The 26499-nt window shown below is 39.0% G+C and overlaps 5 protein-coding genes and 1 long non-coding RNA gene across 11 annotated transcripts; 5 read left to right on the top strand and 1 right to left on the bottom strand.

Moving 5' to 3' along the window:
• Window positions 1-453: 453 nt before the first annotated feature.
• LOC133743151 (purple acid phosphatase 3-like) lies at window positions 454-3456 on the top strand. The gene is made up of 6 exons (XM_062170972.1): window positions 454-861; window positions 1369-1525; window positions 1638-1873; window positions 1957-2085; window positions 2161-2228; window positions 2314-3456. Exons 1-6 carry the CDS (start codon window positions 670-672, stop codon window positions 2531-2533), a joined length of 1002 nt encoding a protein of 333 aa, XP_062026956.1. The 5' UTR covers window positions 454-669; the 3' UTR covers window positions 2534-3456.
• Window positions 3088-5295, bottom strand: LOC133743149 (UV-B-induced protein At3g17800, chloroplastic). Of its 4 annotated transcripts, none has more exons than XM_062170968.1 (4): window positions 5138-5295; window positions 4853-5004; window positions 4350-4642; window positions 3088-4211 (listed from the first exon to the last, which is right to left on the bottom strand). In XM_062170968.1, exons 2-4 carry the CDS (start codon window positions 4994-4996, stop codon window positions 3371-3373), a joined length of 1278 nt encoding a protein of 425 aa, XP_062026952.1. In that variant the 5' UTR covers window positions 4997-5004; window positions 5138-5295; the 3' UTR covers window positions 3088-3370. The 4 variants fall into 4 exon arrangements, with proteins under 4 accessions (XP_062026952.1, XP_062026955.1, XP_062026954.1 ...); XM_062170971.1 differs by having other exon boundaries at window positions 4350-4639; XM_062170970.1 differs by having other exon boundaries at window positions 4853-5051; window positions 5138-5264.
• A 1955-nt stretch (window positions 5296-7250) lies between these two features.
• On the top strand, window positions 7251-9650 carry LOC133743152 (uncharacterized). Its single transcript, XM_062170973.1, has 4 exons — window positions 7251-7621; window positions 7999-8144; window positions 9200-9318; window positions 9398-9650. Exons 1-4 carry the CDS (start codon window positions 7407-7409, stop codon window positions 9497-9499), a joined length of 582 nt encoding a protein of 193 aa, XP_062026957.1. The 5' UTR covers window positions 7251-7406; the 3' UTR covers window positions 9500-9650.
• A 654-nt stretch (window positions 9651-10304) lies between these two features.
• On the top strand, window positions 10305-15006 carry LOC133743148 (extra-large guanine nucleotide-binding protein 3-like). 3 transcript variants are annotated; one of them, XR_009862981.1, is made up of 9 exons: window positions 10305-11520; window positions 11604-11741; window positions 11825-11929; window positions 12043-12231; window positions 12357-12534; window positions 12998-13230; window positions 13779-13948; window positions 14055-14741; window positions 14845-15006. XR_009862981.1 is itself a non-coding variant. In XM_062170967.1 (8 exons), exons 1-8 carry the CDS (start codon window positions 10564-10566, stop codon window positions 14635-14637), a joined length of 2556 nt encoding a protein of 851 aa, XP_062026951.1. In that variant the 5' UTR covers window positions 10307-10563; the 3' UTR covers window positions 14638-15006. The 3 variants fall into 3 exon arrangements, 1 of the variants encoding a protein (XP_062026951.1); XR_009862980.1 differs by having other exon boundaries at window positions 10307-11520; window positions 12995-13230; XM_062170967.1 differs by having other exon boundaries at window positions 10307-11520; window positions 12995-13230; window positions 14055-15006.
• A 647-nt stretch (window positions 15007-15653) lies between these two features.
• On the top strand, window positions 15654-17297 carry LOC133745134 (U-box domain-containing protein 21-like). The gene has a single exon (XM_062173127.1). The coding sequence runs from the start codon at window positions 15741-15743 to the stop codon at window positions 17091-17093; it is 1353 nt and encodes a 450-aa protein (XP_062029111.1). The 5' UTR covers window positions 15654-15740; the 3' UTR covers window positions 17094-17297.
• Window positions 17298-22344: 5047 nt separating this feature from the next.
• LOC133707431 (uncharacterized) lies at window positions 22345-23693 on the top strand. Its single transcript, XR_009845116.1, has 3 exons — window positions 22345-22729; window positions 22811-23185; window positions 23271-23693. It is a non-coding gene; the product is annotated as an uncharacterized LOC133707431 (long non-coding RNA).
• The last annotated feature ends 2806 nt before the right edge of the window (window positions 23694-26499 follow it).

Raw genomic sequence — 26499 nt, 5'->3', positions numbered from 1 at the left:
TTGATTATGTAAAACTGAATCGATCACTTACTTTTGTAGCAAGCTAGCTGATTATCCAGAGCCTGGAATATAGATTTCGAGAAGTAATCCACTTAGTCTCGATTGCAGCTGTTCGATCTCATTCGTTCTTGTACTTAACGCATGCATGCCAAATTCAACGTACGTTTTAAACATTCCCTGATGATTAGAACTAAGAAATAAACAAGCTTAGGCTTCAATCAGTGACTTAAATTCTAGGAGTTGGAAATTCTGAAAGACAAAAGTGTACAAGACGAAGGAAATTGCCAGGAAACTGATAAATGGGACCCAACTTTATCACTGCTGTCCGTTACTGCATGCAATTATGCAGACTACTCTGCTTTTTGCTGAAGCCGACTGTGTAATCATGACTTTCCGATCAGTGGGTCTACGTAGTATCTACCACACACATATATGTATATATATTCACTACCGGCTTTCCAAGCTTGTTACTTGAAACCAAAATGTGGCATCTCCATTTATAACACATACATTGCTCTGCAACGTTTTGAAGATTAACCGACAGAAACCCTCATAGATCGAGCCAGTCCTCACTGCCCCTCTCTCTTAAGTAACACGCTGACAGACATAAAAGAACTAACCAGCTTGATCAGTGAGGGAGTCTGAAAAATCTTATTCTGGGTAATAAGGATGCAGTATATGGGCGTGTACGTCGTCGTAATGAGGTGGTTGCTCTGGTTGTGGGTGGTTTGCATGTCAGTGTCAGCTCAGCTTCACCGGTTTGAGCACCCCGTCGTCAAAACCGATGACTCCCTGAGCTTTCTGGCCGTCGGAGATTGGGGACGAAGAGGCGCTTACAATCAATCTCTAATCGCTCATCAGGTAATCTCATCTCTTTATCATTCTTTCTGCATGTACATAAAAACAGCGAGAAAATCATCTTGTTATCTTTATGATGATGATGTTCTAGAGAGTACAGATTACTTATTCTTCTGTGCAACGCACAAGTTTCTTACTTCATTTGCTTGAGTTCTTCAGCAACAAGATATCATGATGATAGGAAGGGGGAAAAAAAAATGAAATTCTTGAATCTGATTTTGGTCAAATTCTTGTTGGTCTCTCTCACTCTGGTGTTTGGTAGTTTAATCAGTTAGTTAGTTAGATATTGAGCCTCACTTCTTTCTTCTTTGGATTTTCCGCCTAGAAGCCAATATTTACTAACAAGTCATCGTCTGCATCTCTATTTGTGTCACCCTTCTTTTAACTCGGTTACTACTGCACTCTGCCTTTTGAGGTGATTAGTACTCGAGCTTCTGAACATTAACATTAGGATTGAGTGCCAACCAATTAATTTTCGTTTGCCAATAATGATCTGCTACTAATTTGTAGATGGGAATAATCGGAGAGAAATTAAACATAGACTTTGTGGTCTCAACTGGGGATAACTTTTACAAGACGGGATTGACCAGCGTAAACGACCCCAAGTATCCCGAGTCCTTTACTCAAATCTACACTGCTCAGAGCCTCCAAAAACAATGGTACATTGGTATGTTTTCCTTGTACGATAATCTATGAATACGTATATAATCAGAATCACTATATATGTGTGAAATATGTTTTGACTACTCTTGAGTCTTGATGTTGGGCGAATGTTTCAGTACTTGGGAACCATGACTACAGGGGAAATGCTTTGGCACAGCTGAGTCCGGTTCTTCGGAAGATGGACAGCCGGTGGCTTTGCCTGAGGTCATTTCTCGTCAACACGAAAATTGCAGACTTCTTCTTCATCGACACCAATCCATTTGTGGACAAGTACTGGTCCAACCCAAAGCACTACAAGCACGATTGGAGAGGTGTCGTTCCTAGGCAGCGCTACCTCTCTACCCTCTTGAAGGTACTACGTCCACTACTTCGGATTTCTTGTAACTGATGAAACCTCGGATAGAGCATTAATGCTTTTGTTCAACTTGGGAGTAGGATCTGGATTTTGCATTGAGAAATTCTACTGCAAACTGGAAGATTGTCGTTGCACATCATACAATCAGAAGCGTAGGGCATCACGGGGATACCCAGGAAATAGTAGACCAGATTCTTCCCATTCTCGAGGTAATTAAATAGCTCAGAGAATAGCATAGTTGAACGAAGATCGTGCTCTAATCAATCTCTCATATTATGATTCAGGCAAATAATGTTAGAGCCTACATAAACGGACATGACCACTGCTTGGAACACATAAGTAGCCCCAAGGGGTAAAACAGCCTAACCGCATATTACTCGGTTGCATTATATCGGTCAATACAATTGTTTGCCTGAAAACATTAGTTTATGATGCAGCCAAATACAATTCTTGACTACTGGTGGTGGCTCCAAGGCATGGAAAGGTGACCTCTCTAGGTTGAATCAAGGCGGGTATGAGTTTTACTACGATGGGCAAGGCTTCCTCTCTGCTCAAATTCGACCAACCGATGCAGAATTTGCATTCTACGATGTTTCCGGTAGAGTTTTGCATCGTTTCAATATATCCAATTCCAAGGGGCTTCACAGTTCCATATAGGCCTCGTTTGGTTCACGGAAGGGAAATCAATTCTCTTGTCTTTCCCGTGGGGAAAGGAAACTAAAGTTCCTATCAGATTTCATTTCCTGTGTTTGGTAAAGCAGGGAAAACATCCAGGAAAGACCATTTGATTTCCCTTCCAATGTTTGGTTGGTGCAGAAAATGAAAATAAAAATATATCAATGTTTCAATAATACCCTTCTATTTTAAAATAAAAACAACCTAGAATGAATTTTCAACACTACCAAGGGTACTCAAGCAATTAATATTGGGGTATTATTGTCCAAAATTATTGCAATTAATGCTGGGAAATGGGATGGGAAACTCAATCCTATGAAGTTTGAGTGGAATGAGTTTACCCCCAACTTTCCCCTATGTCAGGAAAGCATTTCCGGACTTTGTGGTTACCAAACAAAGGAAAGGAAAGTTATTTCTTTTCCAAGTCCTTAAATCCACGAAACAAACAAGGCCGTAGCGTAAACAAAAGTAAGATCATGGGGCATCTATATTATGTTCAATAAAATGACCCCTTTTGTGCTTGCAACTTGTTAATATTGATGAAATAAAAAGCTGCTCATCTATGAACAAATCAATCTTGCTGAACAATAGACTTGCCACACTTAAAAGTGGAGGTCCAATGTAATTAAGTCCTGAACTACCACATTCATCTGAGACCTGGGACAAAGACTAAATCTTAAACATGTTATATACAGAGCACCAAATACATGGTATTTTCACTAGTTCTAAGACTTTAACTATCCCGTTTAAGTAGGTCAGTTCAGTCATGCCTCCACCATCTATGTAGTTCACTATGGCAGGATCTTAACTCGACTTTGCTCAGTTCGTAACAAAATGGTACCTGGAATCCACATAGCTCTCAACATCCCAGAGGAAAGAACCGAAAGTCACAGCTTCCAAAACAAGTCTCTTCAAACCACCAAAGCTAATTTTGATGTGTTCATCATTGGAAGAATCAACAGTTCCCTGAGGTGTTATAACAATATCAGGTTTTCCAAACAACGCCTCAGTGTGCTTTTCAATGATGCTAACAGCCTCTCTCGATCTGATTGTTGCGTATCTTTGAAGGGTCTCTCCATCGACAGACATCACATAGGTTCTCAAGCGGGAAGGTTTGATCACATTACCAAAAGCTCCAGGACCCATGCCCCCAGACCAAGAAGATACTTCAGGATGGGAAGCTGCTGCTTGCAAAGAATCATCCACACCACCAGGCCTCTTGTCCTCTCCCACGGCTTTTTGAATATCACTGTCTTCTCCACCTCCACCCAGCGAACCTGGAAGGATCTTCATTGTCTTCTCAAGCTGAAACCTCTGATCAACCCGCTTGAGGAAGTATCCATACATTACAGATGCTGCATAAACCTGCCCCACTCTGAGCTTGCTTATCTGTGCTAAAGAGGTCGAGTCATCCAACCGATTTCCTAGGATGAGAGACAGGTGGTTCTGGATCATCTCGTAGGCTTCAGGAGAATGCAGACGCTCGAGCTTGTCATCCTGACTCGGCCATGCATCAACTCGGCCAGAAGGGTCTGAAGCAGCAGGGGCAATGGAAGGCACCAAAGAAACATTGGCATCCATGAATTTCTGCACCACTAACGCATATAATATCTCTTCAAGAGCTTTCTTCCTTTCATTAGCTTTAACCTCCGCAATTCTCCTGATGATTGCAGCACAATTCATTAAATGGTCATCCGCATCTCTCTTTATAACTACAATTCTCTACTCAGTCGAATACTTCATTTGATTCAACTAACAACATAATTGGCTACTACTCAATAGCAACATTGTAACTCACCTGTATAACACAAGATCAGTGTCTGAAGCGGAAGCCTCTTCCTTCTTCTGCTCAGCATCGCGGTCAGTTTGGAGCTGTTCGAGCTGCTGCTCAACTGCGGTAGGCACAAGATGAGGGTGGTTTATCATCATCTGAGATAGGAACTGTCCAATCGGCGACTCCAGCTGAAGTGGAGCAATTGGAGCACTAGAACCAGCAGAGTCCGGAGATGAAGACGACGCCCTAACTACCAAGCACCTCCTCCTTCCAAAACCCATTCTTCCAGTTCCAGCTGAATTTGAAAACTGATGCTGCTAGTGAGCAAATGAAATATTATTTTAGACTAAACTTTTACACCTCCAAGCTCACCTCACCTCACCTCACCAATCCATAAAACAAACAAAGTCCAACAGAATAGCAGAAATCAAGATTGGAACTTTTCCTTAATTGTTACACAATCCAACAAACTCATATGTATTGACCCAAAAACACAATAGGAAAACCAAAAAAAAAAAAAAAATTACCTTGATTGAGGAGTGAGATTTGGAACCCAAATGTCCCAAAGGCATAAACTTGGGACCGCTGGCCATCAAAAGACGGGATCTTCCGACAGAATTCCAAGGCCTAAAGGCCGCAATTGATGATTGGAACACACTCGCTGCTTCCATTTTGAGCTCTGACAAGTTTCGAACCCCCAAAATTTTAATTTACAAAATAATAAAACTGAAAATCCCCGAAAGAAAGAAATTAGGAGCTCTAATTAGAGAAAGAGAGATAGATTGAACAGGTCGGTCAGGTGTAATTTGTACCTGGTGGCGGTGAGAGAGAGAAGCGTGTGTTGTGAACTTGTGACTTGTGACTTGAATGTTTGTGTCAAGCGTGGGGATACGTCGACTGGGAAATGTTTCTCATTTCTGTGGGCGTACGTAGTTGAGAATTAGAAACTGATTTTTTATATTTTGTGATGCTCGTTATTCTCTGCAAGTATGGGCCTTGGAGTTAATTACCGAAGCTCCCCAAACAATTATGTTATTTCAACTTTGCTCCCCGATGGACGACGTGTGCCGTGCTCTGCCTTTAAAAAAATGCCGGAAATTAAATTAAATTTTGACTTCAAATTTGTTTTTATCTCACGTTCGAAATGTGATAATTAGTTTAGTTCGTAGAATTATTATGGAAATAAATTATAAAGATCTTTCGAGGTTGGAGTGTTCTAGATAGGGCTAGTCATCTAGGAAGATGATAGGGATGGAGCTCTGGGCCCCTTGACTTTTGTTTTTTAGGGATTATGGTTTTTTTTTTTTTTTTGGGTACATATTGGATAAATATTTTGGTGTGTAGTTGTTAAATTTCGCTTTTGATTGTTTTAGTTAAAAAAATTTAGAAAATTAAAGCTCTTATGGTTAGCCTGAGAGGGACTTGAGATTTGAGTTATAATAAGATAAGTTCAATTTCTTCTAACATAAAACTTTATATAATTTACTGTGATTTCAATGTACCGTCAAAGATATGGGTTAAGATTAATTCTGATGGAGCTTGGAAACATGATGAGGGGGTTGGAGGTTATGGGGCTGTGTTTAGGGATCATATGGGCCGTTTTCTTGGAGCTTTTGCTTCTAATCTTGAGATTCCTAGTTCCATTGCGGCAGAGGTGATGGCTATGATTAAGGCAATTGAGCTGGCATGGGTTCGTGATTGGAAGCACGTATGGCTAGAAGTGGACTCTTCTCTTATTCTGGATTTTATTAAATCTCCTTTGTTGGTCCCCTGGCAACTTCGTATTAGCTTGCTCAATTGCTTGTTCAAGATTTCTCAAATGACTTTTCGTGTATCTCATATTTTTCGTGAAGGTAATAAGGTAGCTGATGCTTTGGCGAATTATGGTACGACTGCTCCAAATATGGTGTGGTGGGATGCTCCACCATCTTTTCTTTTATCGCATTGTCAGAGTGACCAATTGGGTTTTCCCCAATTTTGGTTACGATAGCTTATTTCTTTTCGTTGCTTTTGTAGGGAGGTTTGGTTTGGTCCCCCTCCTATGTTCCTTTTTTTCTTCTTACTCTTTTATTAAATTCAAGTAAGGGGCATGCCTCTTATTTGCTTCAGCTAAAAAAACAAAAAATGTACCGTCAAAGATATTTTAGTCATATCTGATAGAAATTGAAAAAAAATAAATAAACATTTAAGATGAAGTAATTATTTTACACAATCCGACTCTTTTTTTTCTTATTTGAATTTTCAGTCTTGATTCACTGTTTCGATGAGCAAGTATTCTTAATGAGGATAGTCAAGACAAGGAAGGAATTTAGATAAAGTTTTACATGTTTTGATGGTTAATCTCATATATTCTAGATTTTTTTTACATTTTTCAATCCTAACATATAAACTTTTACATGTTTTTTTTTTTTTTTTGATCAAGTAAGAACTTCATTAATAAACGAAGATTATAATGAGAATGGGAGAAAAAGCTTCAACCGAAACTTTTCCCACTATAGACGTCAAAATGGACATCTATATTGACGCACTGTTGAAGCTAAACTAGGCCCCGACTCCAAACTATCTAAAAAACTTAACTAAAAAACTAAACTGGCACCAGACAAAGTGACAGAAACAATAAAACGTAATGGAGCAGACTCAGCCAAGAACACCAATTCCCACCCAGAATCCACCTGGCCACCAAACTTTTACATGTTTTGATAGTTAATCTCATATATTCTAGAAGTTTTTTATATTTTTGGATGCTAACATATGTTGTGATCAAAGTGAAACAATGGTCATGGGCGGCACTTGTTGAGACCATACAACTAATTTGGCCGAAAGTGATCTGCCTTCCAACGGATCTTTCGTTTTTTGAGGCTCTACATTTTTAGGCACAATTGTATTAAGAAATAGCCAGAGGGTCGGAATTGAAATTCAAACTTGTTATTTGTTAAGGGAGGTTTTACGTAATTTCACAAAAGCAGATGGGGTTTTCTTAAAAACAAAGCAAAGCCGACCAAACCCGTGTGCCTAAACCTCAGCCTCCTCCAAAGCCCGAACGTCGTCGTTGAGCTCTAGTGGTCTGGTGAATCCGATACCATGAAGTTCCGGTACGCCATGGTGTGCTCGTCCAACCAGAACCGGAGCATGGAGGCTCACGCGCTCCTCAAGCGTCAAGGCTTCGACGTCTCGTCGTACGGCACTGGATCCCACGTTAAGCTCCCTGGACCTTCCCTCAGAGAACCCAACGTTTACGAGTTTGGAACTCCTTACAAGCAGATGTTAGACGAGCTCAGACGAAAAGACCCAGAATTGTATCCTCATCTAAACTTGAGCTTTAATTTCGTTCAATGGGTTTTCCAAAGGTTTTGGCTTTAGTTTAACCAATTGTGAATTTTATGTTTATGAAGTTAAGGATGTTATGCTGCACTAGTATGTGACTAAGATTTTAGGCTCAATACTTCATTCTGTTTGCAATTTTCACACTGACCATCTGCTGTTATCTGTTGATGTGTGTATTGGAGAGTATAGAATAGCCAATGCTGTCGAAAACTGTTGTTGATAGTATGAGTGCAATGCTTCTGTTTTGTAGAATGTGGGATTGGATTGTGCTTTTGTGTGTGTACTCTGCATTGTAAAGCATGTTATTTTTGTTTTAAAGTGAAGTTAATCCTTGACGATAAGAATACAGGTACAAGCGGAATGGCATTTTGCCTATGCTTAAGAGAAACGCGGCAGTTAAACTGGCACCTCAGCGGTGGCAAGACAATGCTGCTGATGGTTTCTTTGACGTGGTATTTACTTTCGAAGAAAAGGTTTTTGATATGGTTGTTGAAGGTTGGTAATGCTCCCTTATCATATTTATGGATTGCATCATATGGATTTGAATGGTATAGTAATCCCAAATCAAATAATTGAGTGCTGCTTGTTTTGTTGTTATCATTTCTTTATTGGCAATCTGCTTGTACTGCACTGTTGGAACATGAATTGCCGGTAGAGTTGTTCACTTGTTCTCAATTCCATAATAATGTGTCTTAGATGCAGATTTTGCTATATTGTATGGAGGAGGAATCTAACTTAAGCTTTTAAGTTCTAACCATAACTCTTGTTAGCTTCAGTATTATTAGAAATGGTAAAAGAAACATAAACAGGACATGAGCCATCTTCCAAATTTGTTGGCCAAGGGTGAATTGTAAGGAAATTAGAAACTTGGAGTCTAATGATTCAATTCGCATAAAACAAGTCTGCTGGGTTTAAATCTTAAAAGAGGGAAAAGTTTAAATCTTTAGACATTGTTTCATAACAATCTTCCTTTTTGAATGATGAAAGGTTTTTCTTAGAGCTCCAGAGGATTAATTTCTGTGAAGATGAAAGTTTTCAACTTTTTAGTACAATTTTAAAGCTATAGCTAGACAGTAGGTTAGAAACTTGATATGTGCTGGTTTGATTACATGCTGTAGACTCGCAGGCAGATAGTTTCCAAGAGAATACCATGGCTATTGAGTGTCTCGTCTTATGCTTAAAAGATGGAAATTACCAACATAATGAAACAGGGTTTTGGTTAGATTTCTCTGATTTCTCCACATCTGACAAAATCACAAATCTATTTACCTTTGAAGTCTTTTAATTAAATTTATCCAAAGTTTGGATTTTCTAGAGTTATCTGTATGTGAATTGGGGACTTTTAACTTTATTCGTCTGCATGTATTTTTTGTATTCAGAAAAGAATCATAAGCACTTACTAATCCAAGTCATACAAGCTTTGAAGCTTGCTGAACCATTTGTTTTTGTCCAGTTTACATATCTAAGAAAATACATGGACTATAAATGAATCTGTAACTTGAAGACTTCCTCTGTGTTAGTTTGCCTAACCTCTGTCCTGCAATGTATAGATCTTCACAATCGGGATCATGTGCTTAAGAAGTGTGTATTGATAATCAACTTGGAAGTAAAAGATAACCACGAGGAAGCAGCTGTGGGAGCTCGTCTTGCTTTAGATCTTTGCCAAGAGGTCTGTATTTGAATAATGCTCTAATTGGCCATTAATTCTTCATTGTAAGACACTGATTGATCCTTTTTTTTTGGCCTAGATTGATGCGACCGAGTCATGGGAGGATTCAATCGATGACATTCTGACTGCTTTTGAGAAACAGCATCGGCGGAAGTTACTGTATAGCATCTCATATTACTGAAAACTGTGATGTCAGGAAACAAATTTCAATAACCAATTCAATTGTTGCTGATAATCCATTCGATTAACCACTAGTTGCTCTCCCTTTTTGTAACATTCTTGCATAAGACTCCAATTTCAATACAAATCTAGCATCAATTTTGCTTGTGGTATCCTCCATTTCTACTACCATCCCCTCAATTCTTAATGTTGCAATGATGCATTATGAGCTGTACTTAGAATTTTGCACTCTAAAGTTATCAATGACCGCTGCAAAAGTTAGAACTTGTCAGCTACCTTTTTTTAATATCATACACTACTTAAGTAACACGAGGGTTTTATAATGTAATGAATTATTAAAACTTTGGAAACGGTATCAAGTTTTACAACGTTATGAATTATTCAAACTCTGGTGACACGAGTAACTATTATTATACGTTATTTAAAAAACACACGAGTGTTTTATAATGTTATGAATTATTGAAACTTTGAAGACGCGAGTAAATTTTAGAATGTTATGGAGTACTGAAATTTCGGTGACACGGGTAATTGTATAAGTATTATCATACACTACTTTTAAGTAACACATGAGTGTTTTATAATGTTATGAATTATTAAAACTCGGAAGGTTAGATTGTTGAAATTTCGATGGCACAAGTAAGTGTATAAGCATTATTCTAAAGACGCGAATAAATGTATAAATTTTAGTTTTATTGAAATGAGCAACTATATAAACATCAGTATTATTGGGAACTCCGGAGACGCGAGCTAACCGTCTTGCAACCGCATTGGTAGCCAACAAAAAAAAAAATGAAGGCGGGGGAGAGAAAGAGTAGAGAGTAGCGAGTAGCGAAGGCTCATTCGTCACGTGCTTAACTTGACGCAGCGTCATTTGGCAAAGCTCTCTTCTATTCTATTCCATTTGGAAGCCCCCAAACTTCAAATCTTCCACTCTCTCAACTTACACCCATCGTTGACATCAAATCTCAACCCACACATTCACTCTCTCTTCCCTATTTTGTCAGTTACAATCTTTTCTCTCTCTTCCATTTCCGGTTTTCTCGCGGGTCCTCTAACGGCCGCGCCATGGCGGCTCCGGAACCCGAGGACGAGAAAAGCTGGCAGGAGCTACTCAGAAAGATGCTGCCTTCCGGCGCGCCGTTTCCGGACGACGACCATCTCGACTACTCCATCGCAGTTGAGTACGAAGGCCCTCCGCTGCCCTACGAAGTCCCCAAGGTTGATCCAGTCGACATCGACTCGCTTCACACCGCTGCTTCCGGTTCGGTTTCGGAGCTTTCTTCGATTCCGGTGGCCGAGCCGGTCGATCGGGACGCCTCTCGGTTCAGCCGGATCAGGAACGGCGACGCCGCAAACGAAACGCAGACTTCGACGTCGTTTTCGGTAGGTTTCAGCTCTGAATTTTCAGCTCAGGACTCGAACTCGAACTCGGAGCCGAAACCGGTCGAGGACGACGCCGGAGGAGGAGGAGGAAAGAGAGCGGCGGTCGTGACTTTCAACACGCCGAGAGAATCGGAGACGGAAGACGACGGCGACCGGTCCTCGTCGCCGCAATCGGAGCCGGTGGGATCGCCGGTTGCTTGGGCCTCGCCGCTGAAGGTAGCGAGTAAGAGAGGGATTTGCAGCAGGTGTGGAAAAGGGAACAGATTGAAGGAGAGGGAGTGGTGCTTGGTGTGTGACTCAAAGTACTGTAGCAACTGTTTGCTTAAAGCTATGGGATCAATGCCGGAGGGGCGAAAATGTGTGAGCTGCATTGGGCAGCCTATAGATGAGTCCAAGAGGGCTAGTTTGGGCAAGTGTTCAAAGCTTCTTTCTAGGGTTTGTAGTCCTTTGGAGATTGGGCAGATAATGAGGGCCGAGAAGGAGTGTCCGGCCAATCAGCTCCGGCCGCAGCAGTTGGTTGTGAATGGGAGGGAGTTGAGGGAAGAAGAGCTGGGTGAGATTTTGGGATGTGAAGTACCTCCTCAGAAGTTGAAGCCTGGGAGGTACTGGTACGATAAGGATTCGGGCCTCTGGGGAAAGGTAATGGACGAGCATTTGTTGTGTTTATCGTTCTTCTTCTTTTGTGGATTTGTGTTTAGTTGTGTTTGTGTATTTGATTTCAGGAGGGAGAGAAGCCTGATTGTATGATTACTCCGAAACTCAATGTTGGGGGTAAGCTTCGGGCTGATGCCAGCAATGGGAACACTAATGTATTCATGAATGGCAGAGAGATCACAAAGATTGAGCTTAGGGTGCTCAAGGTATGCACAATCATTAACCAAAAGCTCGCTGTTGAATGAACTTATTTGTTAGTCGTCTGAGCTTATTAATTCTTGCATTGCAGCTGGCCAAAGTGCAGTGCCCTCCAGATACTCATTTCTGGGTGTATGAAGATGGTACATATGAGGAGGAAGGGCAGAATAACATTAAAGGAAACATATGGGGAAAGGTTCTCTCGTACCAGTGAATATTGGAATCTTGTTGTTTTGTGGGAGTTTAAATTTAGACAAATGAGTTTGAGTCGAATTTTTATACAATTGCAGTTTGGTTTTTGTCAGGCAGGCATCCACCCGTTTCATTTGTTCATTATTCTCATTGCCTGTACCATCTCGTAATCAAAATGGGGCAAGAGAAGATCCTATGACACAACCTTCAAGTAGGTCCATCCCTGAATACTTGGATCAGGCAAGAGTTCAAAAACTTTTGTTATTTGGTCTGGAGGGATCTGGAACTAGCACCATCTTCAAGCAGGTGAGTTACATTTTGCTACTTTTGCTCCAGTATTTCTTTGCATTGGCTTAACTAGTGTAATGTTGTTTAAATTGTATGACATTGTAGAAATGCTTAGTTTATCGTTCGTTTTTTCCGTGAACTAGGCCAAGTTCTTATATGGGAACGAGTTCACTTCCGAGGAGATGCAGAACATGAAGCTCATGATTCAAAGCAATATGTACAAGTACTTAAGTATATTACTTGAGGGCCGAGAACGTTTTGAAGAGGAAGCTTCATTGCAGAATACTTCTGATTCCTTGGCCACTGACGAGACGCCATCAGGTCTATATTATTTTAATTACATGACTATCATTTTGTTCTTTTTCGGATGGCAACACTCTTAGTAAGTTGAAACATAGGAAGGTAGCTGTTTGTTAGGTCCATCTTTGCAATATGTCTCTTGACTCTAGATACATTGTAGTTGAATGGGTATGAATTTATACTTGGCCATGAATTTGATCTTTGCCATTTGGGAAAGGCTTTGAAACCCAAATGTAACATTTGGTTTATTTGTTTGCCTTCATTCAGTATCTACATACCACATGGATTTTGGTGGCTCTTAATAGGGATAGAATAATTTCCACGCCGATGCTGAATAGTACATATGTTTTTTGAAGATTGTAGAGGAAACATGTTTACAATTGTTAGAAATGTGCAAGATTTTCTTATTTGGTTTTCTGCTTGTAGGCATGAATGACCCTTAGAGCAGTGGTTGACTGTGAAATGAATTTATTTGAAACAGTAGTCGATGAAAGTAAGCAATGCATCTATTCTATCAACCAAAGATTCAAGCACTTTTCTGACTGGTTGCTGGATATCATGGCAACCGGAGACTTGGATGCATTCTTCCCTGCTGCTACACGTGAGTATGCTCCTATTGTAGATGAAGTATGGAAAGATTCTGCCATCCAGGAAACATACAAAAGAAGGGAGGAATTACATTGTCTTCCAGAAGTTGCCAAGTATTTCTTAGATCGGGTTAGTTATTCCTTGTTTTGGCCCCACATTTGAACTCCAACTTCATTCAGATTTTGTTGTTTATTTTGTCCATCAATATGGTTACATCTGCGGTATGCTTATTTATCTTGATTCATCAAATATCCATCACTAGCAAAAGTCCATCAGCAGTGATTTGTCCGGACTGAAATGGACAAGCCTGCATAAACTTTTATTGTCTTTCTTGTTTTGTTTTGACGTTTTGTAATGAAGCCCATATATTTCATTATGCAGAGAATAATGAGTCCTACTTTACTTTCTGACCAAAACAGATAGTCGACTGGATTATGGAATTTCATATCTTTGTTAACACTTTGTTTGGAATATGAGTTTTGTTAATCACTGAATTGGTAGCATTCCTCTAATGGCATATTTTCAAATTTAATGATCTTTGGCTATTTACTTATCTAATTGATATTATGTGGCGTATTTGTGGTTTCCTTAATAGATAGATGGATTCCAGCAAGGTGGATCACATTTCAAATCATCAATTGTTAACCTCATAGATATTTGGTGTTTCATTTGAACAGGCTATAGAAATATCAAGTAATGAGTATGAGCCAACCGAGAAGGACATTTTATATGCTGAAGGAGTTACTCAAAGCAATGGCCTTACCTCTCTAGAATTTTCATTTGATGATAGAAGCTCCATGTCTGAGCTATACAACGAAAACTATGAATGCCCCCTTCCGTTAACCAAGTAAAACCTTTATTCTTTCAGCCCTAATCGAGTGCTTTCTGTCTTATCTTCTTTTTGCTTCTCCTGAAATCATGAATATGTTCCTCACTGGGTTTTCTTGTCTCAGGTACCAACTAATTTGTCTTAGTTCTAAGGGACTAAATGAGGGGTGCAAATGGCTTGCAATGTTTGAAGACGTGAGGGCAGTGATTTTCTGTGTTGCTTTGAGTGACTATGATCAAATGTGGGCCCTTGGTAATGGGCGTCTTCATAATAAATTGCTGGCAAGCAGAGATTTGTTCGAGAGTTTGGTGAGGCACCCTTGTTTTAGTAACACTCCATTTGTTCTTGTGCTGAACAAATATGATGCATTTGAAGACAAGATAGGCCAGGTTCCATTGTCAGCTTGTGAGTGGTTCAATGACTTCAACCCTGTTAAGCCGCACAATAATAGTCAGGCTCTAGCTCAGCAAGCATATTACTATGTGGCAGTGAAATTCAAAGAGCTCTATTTATCCTTAAGCGGTCAAAAGTTATTTGTAGTGCAAACCCGAGCTAGAGATGGTAACTCAGTTGATGTGGCATTCAAGTACATAAGGGAGGTCCTCAAGTGGGATGAAGAAAAGGATGATAATTTCTTTGGAATAAATGGGGATGACTCCTATTTCAGTACAGAAATGAGTTCTTCTCCATATCTCAGGCAAGAATAAAACCACTGTTGTATTTAGGTCTGGCAAGTCATCATTGTCAAGTGAAAGATTGAAGCCGTCATGAGACTGAGTTTTATCATTCGTGCTATTACCGCTTGTAGAAGGTAGAGAAGCGAAGTGATCAATTACACTGGAAATTGTTTATTTATTTATTTTATTTTTCTGGTTACACGTGGATTTGCTTATTTCTTCCTCTGTTTTTTGTAGGCTGGATTTGTTTCATAGGTTCAAGCTTATTTGCCATCCTGGCTGATTAGATACATGAGATGAATATTGGTTTGTAAAAATAAGCTCATTTTGACTGGAGATTTTTTCTGTACAGTACTTCATATGTGAATAAAAGCATATCTATTAAGGATTCTTACAGAATATTTGGTTCATTCCAATCAACCCGGTTTTGAAGCAGCATATGTTTGCGGGTTTGTTGTCACTCATTATGTAATTATATCTGTAATTATCGTATATGTTACTCACTACTCCTTTACCCCAAAAACACAAAAGAATCACTCAAATTCAAAACCAATTAAGAAGGCAGAGATAGCTAAGCTTGATGTAAAAGAAGACCAGGACTTGTTCTTACAAACCCAAGGCGACTTCTTTTCGCCAGTTATACAAGAAAGAATAAAATAAGATAGAAGCAGCTAGCTGGTGGTATCGGTCTTGTTCATCACCTCTAAATTTCAGAGAGAATCATAGTAATCTTGGTCAACGCGTCACAACCTCACTCATACCTTAACCAGCTCATGTATGATCATATTTGTATAACTGAATTCGTTTACTCATAAACGTATAAGAGTCTCTACTTTTACCATTTCCTCTTTGACGGTCGGAGAGTTTAAGCTTTCAAACCTTCAACGGTCAACATTCAAATAATACTATTTCATACGAAAACCCTTCCCTTTCATTCAAATTCCTCTGTATGTACACGGTCTCAACTTCAACTTTGAACGCGGCGGCGTGTGAAAATCCTCAAAACTTGTACCAAGTACATAAACCCCTTCACCTCCCTCCTATTTTTCACAAACACAAACTCACAATAAGCTTCTTTCTTTAGCTCTCAATATCTCAAATTTATACTACTACTACTACTACTAGTAGCACTAATGGTTTTGGGTTGGAGAAGAAGGAGCAGCACCGGCCACCGTGCCGCCGCTGCGAAAAAGCAGCCTCCACCTGGCAACCTCGACATGGATCAACTCGTGATCCCAAAGCATTTCCTCTGCCCAATATCTCTCGACTTGATGAAGGATCCGGTCACATTGTCCTCAGGGATAACTTATGATCGGCAGAGCATTGACACTTGGCTCGAAGCCGGCAACTTCAAGTGCCCGGTGACCAATCAGGTGCTGAGGAACTTTGATATGATTCCCAGCCACACTCTCCGAATAATGATTCAAGATTGGAGCGCTCAAAACCAACGCTACGGCATTCAGCGTGTCCCAACTCCTAGAATTCCCATCATGGCAGTTGAGGTCTCTGAGATTCTGTTTAGCATCACAGCCTCAGCGAGACGCGTCGATCAAAATGGTTGCTTAGAGTGCGTGCAGATAATCAAGAAATGGGCGGCTGAGGGCGACCGAAACAAGCGGTGCATCGTGGAGAATGGAGCGGCCTCTGTTCTTGCTTCTGCTTTTGATGCTTTTGCAAGTGATGGAATAAAGAAAAATGCTGGTGTGTGTGAAGAAATTTTGTCAGCTCTGAGTTGGATGATGTTTCCATCATTAGATGAAGAAACCCAAAAGTACTTGGGATCTCATGCTTCTTTGGATTGCCTGGTTTGGTTCCTCAAGGTTGATGGAGATCTTTTGGTGAAGCAAAACTCAATTCTAGCATTGAAAGAGCTTCTTTCTAATAGCAATGATCAGAACAAACATGCGGTTGAAGCATTGGCAGAGATTGAAGGAGTCAATAAGATACTTTTCGGGTTCATCAAGGAGAAAAGTTCCATGACGATTACCAAGTCTTCTTTAACAGTAGTCTTCTACTTGGTTTCATTCAGTGAGAAGTTGAGATCAGCATTCTTGGAGATGGGTTTGGTTTCCCTATTGTTAGAGACCCTTCTCGACTCGGAAAAAGGCATAACGGAGAGGGCTTTGTATGTTTTGGATTGTCTTTGTGATTGCAAAGAAGGGAGGGAACAGGCCTATGCTAATGCGCTGACTATTCCAGTTTTGGTGAAGAAGATTTTGAGGGTGTCAGAAATGGCGACTGAGTATTCGATCTCTGCTGTTTGGAAGCTGTGTAAGAATGCAACTAGGCAAGAAGAGAGAGTACTTGTTGAGGCTCTTCAAGTTGGTGCATTTCAGAAGCTCTTGCTGGTTTTACAGGTCCGTTGCGCCGGTGAATATGACACTAAGGACAAACTAACTGAGCTTTTGAAGCTGTTGAATCCTTACAGAGCTGGATTGGAATGCATCGAGTCTGTAGATTTCAAGAGTATTAAAAGGTCATTCTGAGATTAAACTTTTCAAACGAGGAATTATATTCTTTCTACTAATTGATACTTCATTTTAACTTCATCAATTTGATGAACATATTCATTGTAACTTCATCAATTTGATAAACATATTCATTGTTAGAATAATAGTTTGTTCTCCAGAGTTGTTGTACAATACTGCAATTAAGTGGAATTGAGAGATAACATATTCATTACTAAATGTTTCTCACTTTCTTGTCTATCTGTCTGTTTGGTTCCATTTTCCAATTTTTTTAGGTTCTAATATGAAAGCATGTGCTTGTTCCCCTTAAGATGTCACACCAGTTGGTCACGGTGTTTATTTCAATTTAGTCATTAAGCAGCGATGGATTGATGCGTGTTTGCAACATGGTTTAGAAAAATCCAAGTGTCGTACCTTGAAGGAAAAAACAACATGATCAAACACATACTTTTGTCCACTTCTTGGTAGCGACTCGACTTAGTGGCGCGCATTGAGCCCCAACCAACACTGTTCTTCTTCTAATAAGTACATGGCTACTTCATTTCCATAGATGCTGCCCTACCAAAAGATGAAGTAGAAATATTGGAACTGCATAGTTTTCTTTAGGATTAAGAGAAGTTGGGAATATACATATATATTGTTGGGATCTCACATCTATCAGATAAAACATACAAAAAGATAATCAATTTGATTATTGAAAACTATTTTGTGGCTGTCTAAATTTACAAAAGTGTAAAATTTTAACGATGTACATGTCCACGTCATGTCTTTGAATATGGCATATGAGAGAATTTTAATAAAAAATGTGTTGATGAGTATTGATATGCCATAGTATGTCATGAGTGCCACAATGACATGCCACGAGTGCTAAATCATGACAAGACTGCTTTTTATTAAAATTGCCTTGCACCATAATTTCACAATAGATTTTTAAATTTGCTCTAAGCAACGACACTCAAAAATGTTGAATATTAATTATATTTTTTTTAATGATTTTATCGATCCCTGAAGACCTATATATGTTTGTGTGTATACAGGAGGGGGGCACGCTGTCAATGCATTGCACATTTGAAATGTGTTCTTCTTTTCTATCTTTTCAAATTCCTCCAAGTGGGAATTTGGAAAGGAGTAGGAGAGCAGCCTTGTTCCAAGTTCCAACTGTGGCCATCTAGTCAAGTACAAAACAAAAGCTAAAACTTGAATTGGGTTGGCTACATGGTTAAGAAAAGGTAAGCATTGATGCTAAGACTCATATTATCCAGTCCCCGAGTATCAAGAACACAATCAAATGTGGACTTTGTTCTTGCAGTTTTTGAAGAACAGTAGAAAGAATAGAAGCAGCTGATTTTAGCACTAATGTCACAGACCAAATGCAATTTAGTCATGAAATTAAAGCGTGGGTTTCATAGGTCAATGCAGACGCAATTCACGCAAACTCAGGGCCAATATATTAAGCACCCACCCTCCAGTGTTCAGATGGGTCAATGCGACCTGTAATTCATACCAAATCATTCTCATACTCCACGAATCACGACTTCACGAGCAAATAGAATTCATATAGTAATCAAAATTTCAAACAGGCATTCGTATGCATACTAAAAATTCCAAAGCTGAGACTTTCCTAAGAAAATTAACTTCTCAATTTCAATTTGGACTTTTAGGTATCTCGTGTCCGTTGCAATGGAAGACCTCACTTTGGACAGGACTGATTTCTTTGAAGTTCTTTGGTAAAAGAAAATCGCAGCCTGATATACGCCCCGAAAATGAAGACTAGAAGAGAATGATATTCTGATGTAATGTCTAGATCCACATAGGTACATAAAACATGGTGAAGTGTGTATGTTTGAAGCCTTGTATGACTGAGGAGGCATCACAAAAACAGCCTTGTGTCGTTGATGGCTTTAATATCAAAAGGAAAGGAGGGGTTGTTACAGAGGAAGATATAGCAGATGAAGACTCTGATGATGATTTTTCCGACGAACATGCATGTTGTGAAGAGGATAGATTTAACTGATGAAGAAAATTTGGAGATATGTATGGCGGAGAAGCACGAAATGCACGATAATAAGAAATGTATGGAATTACAGGAAAAGGCTTTGAACGGGGAGTTTGCATCTCAGATTAATCCAGCTGATATGAGTTTTCACTTCCTTTTTTCTATTTCTACAGTTATTTGTTGGCTTGAATCTTTCTTAACAATTCCACTCGTTCTTCTACATGCTATACACTTTGAGATCAAACCGATGGATGAATTAGAGGTTGAGGAATTATTAGATTCAATTATAGCAGTAACACGAGTTAATGGAAGATATGAGTGTGTAGATGCATCGACAATTCTTGGCTAATTAAGCTAGCAGCCATCACGAGGGGGGTAGCTTTTTTGAGTTCAATCTGGTTATTGGTTCTGTTGGTTTTTAGTTAACTTGACATTTGAATGTAGAACTCCATTTTCCAAAACTTTATGGTGATGAATGTTTATTTTCTTCAATCCACATGCATAATTATCATATTTGTTGATCAACTTTATATAATGGTTGAATTTATTGCAGTTCATATTTTCAACCACATTTGTTTAAATTTTCTTCTATCCACATGCATAATTAATTAATTATCATATTTGTTGAATTGCAGTTCATATTTTCAACCACATGTGAAGATATAAACAAATATGATAATTATGCATGATGTTGAATTATGTAATATGTCCTGCAATTCATATTTGTTGATCAACTTCAATCCACATTGCAGTTCATAATTTTCAACCTCTCCACGGACGCCCGAATTTATGAACACATAGTGACTTAGCTAGATCGATCACAGATTTAAGAATGTTTTCCCCCTATTTTAGATTGTTGCGTGAATCGATCATCATGTTACTTAGCGGACATTCTTACTACAGTAATACAAAAACATTCCTAGATTTGTGAACCTTACTATGTGACATTCCTACTAAAATAGCCATAGTAAGGCAACTCCTTATAATGACTATGATGTAGTACTACTCATTAAAATGATGTGAAAACAAACATTCTTCATCATTATATTATATTCATGAACCTTACTAACACACAAATTTGAAATTTCAGTAAATTCACGACGTGAGAGATCTTATCAAAGTAATACTCCCTAGCAGTTTAACTGTCTCTCCCTAAAAGCTACGAATATTGAAGTGTTTTGGAGCCCCATGTCGACCTCGTCGTGCTCCTAGAGTAGTTGAAGTTAATTGGCTCCCACCCTCTATTGGTTGGGTGAAAATTAATTCTGATGGATCATGGAAACATGAAGAGGGAGTTGGTGGTTATGGTGCTTTTACCGGGATTATAAAGGTACATTTCTTGGAGCTTTTGCCTCAAATCTTGAGATTCCTAGTTCAATTGCAGCGGAGATAATTATCTCCGCTGCAATCGAACTAGGAATCTCAAGATTTGAGGCAAAAGCTCCAAGAAATGTACCTTTATAATGTACCTTTATAATGACTGTCATAAAAGCCATTGAGCTTGCTTGGGTTCGAGATTGGAAACATATTTGGTTGGAGCTAGGTTGATTCATCTCTAGTACTTGATTATATCCTTACACCTTCTCTTGGCCCTTGGTTTCTTCGAGTTCGTTGGTTGAATTGCTTATACAAAATCTCTCAGATGAACTTTCGAGCTTCTCATATTTTTCGGGAAGGAAATAAAATAGCTTATGCGTTGGCAAATCATGGTACGTCTTGTTCTAATTTGGTGTGGTGCATGGGATGATCCTCCACCTTTTATCGTGTCGTATTGTAATAGTGACATTAGAGGTCTGCCTCAATTTTGTTTTAGTTAGTCTGTTGTTTGTTTTTTAAGGAGGTTTTGGTTTTGGTCCCCCTCCTTCGCTCTTCTTCTTTGATTAATAAAATGGTGTGATATAGAGGTTTTTTCCTCTCCTATCTACGATCTTTTAGCCAAAAAAAAAAACCGTCTCTCCCTAAAATAAACATCTGTCATACGTTTGGCAGCCTAGTGCTCATGTACGTTTTTTCTCATTATTATTATTATTATTATTATTATTATTTTTGAAGGGAAAAATCTATGCTGAAATTCTCATTTTTTGTTTGAACAGTTTAAATATCTCTCATTTAGAAAAGCCTTATTATGGTATAGAAGGCCCAACAGGGACGAAAGGTTTATGGGCCAAGCCCAAACATACGGCCACCAAAACAAGGCGTTTTACTCAATTCCAAGGGTATTTGTGGAACTGCAATTATCCAATTGATAGCGAAGCCAAGCAGCAACCAGAAAACCCTAGAGTATCCCTCCATCTCTCTCTCTCTCTCTCTGCGTTTGGTTCTTTGACAATCGTAAGTCTCCCCTGCCACTCCAGAACCCTAATTATTCTGTTCTAATTGATTATTATATATATATATATATATATATATATATATTTGTTATTATTAATTCTCGATTTTGATCTGCTTTGTCTTAGATTTTGATCTATTTTGTGTTCGGGTCAAGCTCTTACAGACAGGCACGGAACCAGGAATTAAATTTAAGGTGGGCCTAAATTTGGTATGCTGGCAATAAAAATTATTCTCAAAAATTTGGCAGAGTCTACATTATTTTGATGGAATATCTCAATTGCATAACACTTGTCAAAATATCATCCACACGATGCCAAAGTATAATCAACTCAACTCTCAAACAATCAATATAATAAAGAAATTGCCACTATCATGGGCAATTGGGCATTTGGGTATTAATAATACAAATTCAATATCTTTTTCTAGAAATCAATAGATTTGATTACTTACATCAAGAAATCTAGAAATACCCAAATTCTAACCTAAATTACATTCTAATTTCGTCAAAAAATTTCATTATAGAAGAGAAGTTAAAGTGTAATACCTGAATAAGGTTGAGAGATGAGAGCAGATTATTGAGGAGAGGAGATAGAGTGACTTGGTAGAGAGAGGTGAGAGTCTGAGCTTGAGAAATGCAGAACTGGGCAGTGGGCAAAGGTGAGGAGGAGAGGACAGAGAAAGGGTGAAAATGAGAGACTTGTCTGTTAATTAGTTTGCTACATACATTAATTATATATGTTGACTTTTTTTTTTTAAGGGGTGCTATGACTTGGTATAAAATTTTCCCCCCCAAAATGTGCAGCACACCTCAGCCCACCCTTGTGTTCGTGCCTGCTTACAGAAATGTTTAAGCTCAATTGTTTTTCCCACTTATATTGATTGGATTATTTGAGTATTGATTTTGGTTTTTTTGTTTTATAATGATCAAACGAAGTATATTATTTTATTCTGTCAATTTTTCATTCTTCTCCTAGGCTTCTTTTGTTTAAAATAATTTAGAATTTGGTGAATGATTTTTAGTTCTCACAAGTAATTCTTTTTCATAGCTAGCTTTGAACTGGTAACTGCATTCTCATTGGAAAACTTCACTTTCTAGTTTATAAGCATTCAGTTAGTTTTAGAAATCTCAATGTGCATTTTCTGTATTCAACTAATGGACAGCGATGTTGGGTTTAGGTTAACAGGTATTTCTGTGCTATCTCACGTATTTTTTGTTTTTTTTCTTTCCTTCTAGAGTTGGTACCAAATTAAATCGGTAGTTCGCTACAAAAGGCACGAATGCATCAGAAGTTTGTTGTTTGATTAGATCTGAATGATCACTCTATTGGTACATCTCAAGTTCAATATGCTTTTGTTTATGAGATTGTTGTTGGGGTTAGTTTGTCCTAAGTCCTAACTCTTGTAACAGTTACCACAGGAGCTTCTGTTGTGGAAAAGGATGATGTTTTGAAGGGGGGTTTTGGTGGGAGTAAAGCGTATGGTGATTTATCAAAATGTGGGAAGCCTGCTATGACTGAGGAATCATCACAAAAGCAACAGCCTTCTGACATTGACGAAAGTAATATCAAAAGGAAAGGAGGGGTTGTTACAGAGGAAGATATAGCAGATGAAGATTCTGATTATGATTATGATTTTTTTGATGAACATGTCGTGAAGAGGTCTGATCCAACTGAGGAAGAAATCTTGGAGATTATGGCGCACGAGCACGATCATAGGATCGAGATGTATTGAATTACAGGAAAAGGCTTTGAAGGGGGAGTATGCATTTCAGAATCCAGCTGATGTGAGTTTTTACTTCCTCTTTTTCTATATCTACAGTTATTTGTTGGCTTGAATTTTTCTTAACAATTCTACTGGTTCTTCTACAGTCTCCACTTTTCATGTTGGCCCTGGGAGGAGGAATTTGAGAGCAAGCCGATGGATGTATCAGAGTTGTTGGAAATATTAGATTCATTGAAAGAATTAGGAGAAGTTGATGGAACATATGAGTGTGTAGATGCAGCAACAGTTCTTGGCTAAAGCAGCCTTCAGGGAGGGGGTTGGCTTTTTTAATTGAGCAGAGTTCGATCTGGTTATTGTTTCTTTTGGTTTTTAGTTAACTTGACATCTGAAGGTAGAACTCTGTATTCCAAAACTATATGGTGATGAATGTTTGTTTTGTTCAATTCACATGAGTAATTGTCTTATTTGTTGATCAACTCGATTAATGGTGTATCTGATTATAAATTGCAGTTCATAATTTTCTGTGTTGCCTTGTATTATCAATAAAATTTGTGTATAAATTACACACACATATATTTTCTTTCCCGTTGGTAGAATCTGCTGAAGAGTTGGCTCTATTTAAGGCAAATGCATCTGTTCTGTGAATTATGTTTATTGGGTAGATTAGACCTCACAAAAAAAAGAGAGAGAATGGGATTGATCAGAGCTCGTGAGTTGCCGTATGCATGTCTTGTGGTTGGGCCCGATCAAAGCAGCTCAAACATTGTAATTGTATGATATTGGAAATTTTGAAAATTCTTCTATACACTGGCGGTATGCATGTCTTATATGATTGACCGATCACAGCAGCTCAAACATTATAAGTGTATGATATTGGAAATTTTGAAAATTCTTCTATACACTGGCGGTATGCATGTCTTATATGATTGACCGATCAAAGTAGCTCAAACATTATAAGTGTATAATATTAGAAATTTTAAAAATTCTTCTATGCACCGGTGGTGCAAGTGACTCAGTACTTATTAGATAATCTGACTTATTGATATTTATAATCAACTTTTTTTTATTAATAACTAAAAAGTGTGTTTAATGTTTGTTGATGCTCTAAATCATCTCCCTAAGAATTCTGGTATCAAAGTAAATTCATTAAAACAAGGCACAATTAAACAGAATCCCGCCCGCACCATATACAAAGGTCCAAACTCATATGATTTGTGCTTAAATGCCACTTTGGTTTTCACAAAAACTTTAGGGTTGTCAGTTTTCCTTCGGTTGCTCCCATCCAGCAGCACCCCTGTGCCGGCACGTGCCTTTGGCCTCACCGGTGCGTGGTGGTTGTTGCCGGATGGGTGGTTGGTGCTTTCGTTATGGTTTAGCGATCCTAGCACTATAGTGGTGCTCTGGTTACGGTGTCAATTCCATAGGATCTCTGTATTCTTTTTGTGGTCAAGGTAACGGGGAAGAGCTCCTGCACATGATTTGACGGTTTTTAGATCATGGTGTTGAAGGGGGTAAGTTTCTTCTTGAGATTGGTTGCAAAGAGATATATATGGAGACTCTTGGATTAGGTTTATTGATGAGCCATTAATTTGGTGTTATTCTTAAGGACTACATTTGATATTATCAGTAGCATCTTATCGTCAATATGGTCGTGGTCTGGCTGTTTAGGGATACGGTGTTGAAAAGGGTGACATGGTTGTTTTTACTGTTGACGGTGAGAATTTATCGTGACTCTCAGGCTTAAATGCCACTTTACAGTTTGCACTTGTTATTTCTATTTATTTTTGACAGAAAAGGAGCAAATTGGCGGTTTGGAATAGATAAGTAGTGAAAACTGGAAGTAAAGAAAATACCAAGGGCTAAGTTGGGATATTTTATCAAAAAGAAAAAGTAAAGGGCACAAATTGACAATTTGTGCCAAACTAGAGGTGCAAAGTGGCATAAAAGCCATTTTGCACACAAACAAATCTAGCAAGCAGTTAAATCCGGCGAAAGAGCCGGCGGCGGCGACCCTTTGAGTTTGATCTCCACCAATACAATACAATACATACATATTATTATGACCTTTGTCGAAGGGTAACCCCACATCCGTTTTTGAAAGCATTTTCTCTCCCGCGCTAAAGCTAAAGCTAAAGCTAAACCCTAAACCAGATTTTGGCGCCATGACCTCCTCCGAAGCCGACGTTCTGATTTCCGACCTCTCCACAGGTAAAGCAGGGATTCATGGACGCATTTCGGCCTACTTGTGTTCAAAGAACCCCTCAAAAGCCGGTCCCAAAAGCAATCTCTTATTACCGATTACTACCCCTTCCTCAACCGAGCGCTTACTCTTCTCCCACGAAAGCTAGGTCATCCTTCAAAGTTGAATGAGAAATTCGCCGCCGAATGGTTCGCTGTTTACCGACTGTGCTTCGGCTGCATTGCCGTCATCTCCAGGATTCTAATGAAACCACTCCTGCTCCTTGATGAAGGGTTCAAGATGCTGCGGTGTTTCTCACGTTGGCGTCGTTGGGAGGATGGCGAGAGAGGGAGGGACTAGCAATTTTAAAGGGCATCAAGGAGATGCAACGCCTCCCTGTCAGTGTCACATCCAACTTATATTTGCCGGATTTGGATGCCGATGCCGATGATGATGCAGGGGACGCAACATTGCTTGCGAAAACGGTGTCCTTCCTGTTTGTTTGCGCGGCCAATTAAGAAGACCAGGCATCCTGACTAGTATCACCGCCTTTATCATATTGCTACCGAGTTTCAAACATGGACCAGGTAGCTAGCTAGCTAGGTTATTATTATTATTTTTTCCTTTCCTTTCCTTTCATTTTTGACATATGTGTTTTGGATGTAATTGATTGGTTGAAATATGACAGGGTATTGGATAAACATCTCCGCCAGCTCGTTCTCGAGGAGCAAGCGAGCTCTCTTATGACTGGTACCATCTTTTTAGTTGGCGAGGTTGATCAATTTGACTCCAAATTTGATCTTGCAAGCAAGTTTTGTGACCTAATTATCACCAATGTTTTAAAACGCTGAAGGCGTACCCGAGGCGTTTTCGGGAGAGCCTTGAGGCATAAGGCGTAAGCCTTTCGTATAAATCACCTATATTCATGTAATTTATACTCTTATACATACCACATTAAGAGTAACCAAAAGAACATTACTAATTGTCATTCACTCACAATAAATGAAGTACTAGAAGCATATGATTCAACAAAATTACCAACATAAAATGAAATCAAGGATTTAAAGTTCAAACACCAAAGATCAAGAAAGTTCTAACACCAAAGATCAAGAACAAATGTTGAAATCTACTTCATGCTTGGAAATCATCATCCTCATCAACTAGAAGATCACCATCCAAACTATCACCACCATCAC

Source organism: Rosa rugosa, chromosome 4, assembly GCF_958449725.1.
Source record: "Rosa rugosa chromosome 4, drRosRugo1.1, whole genome shotgun sequence".
In the NCBI taxonomy this organism is placed as follows: domain Eukaryota; kingdom Viridiplantae; phylum Streptophyta; class Magnoliopsida; order Rosales; family Rosaceae; genus Rosa; species Rosa rugosa.
This window is presented reverse-complemented; position numbering and strand designations above follow the sequence as displayed.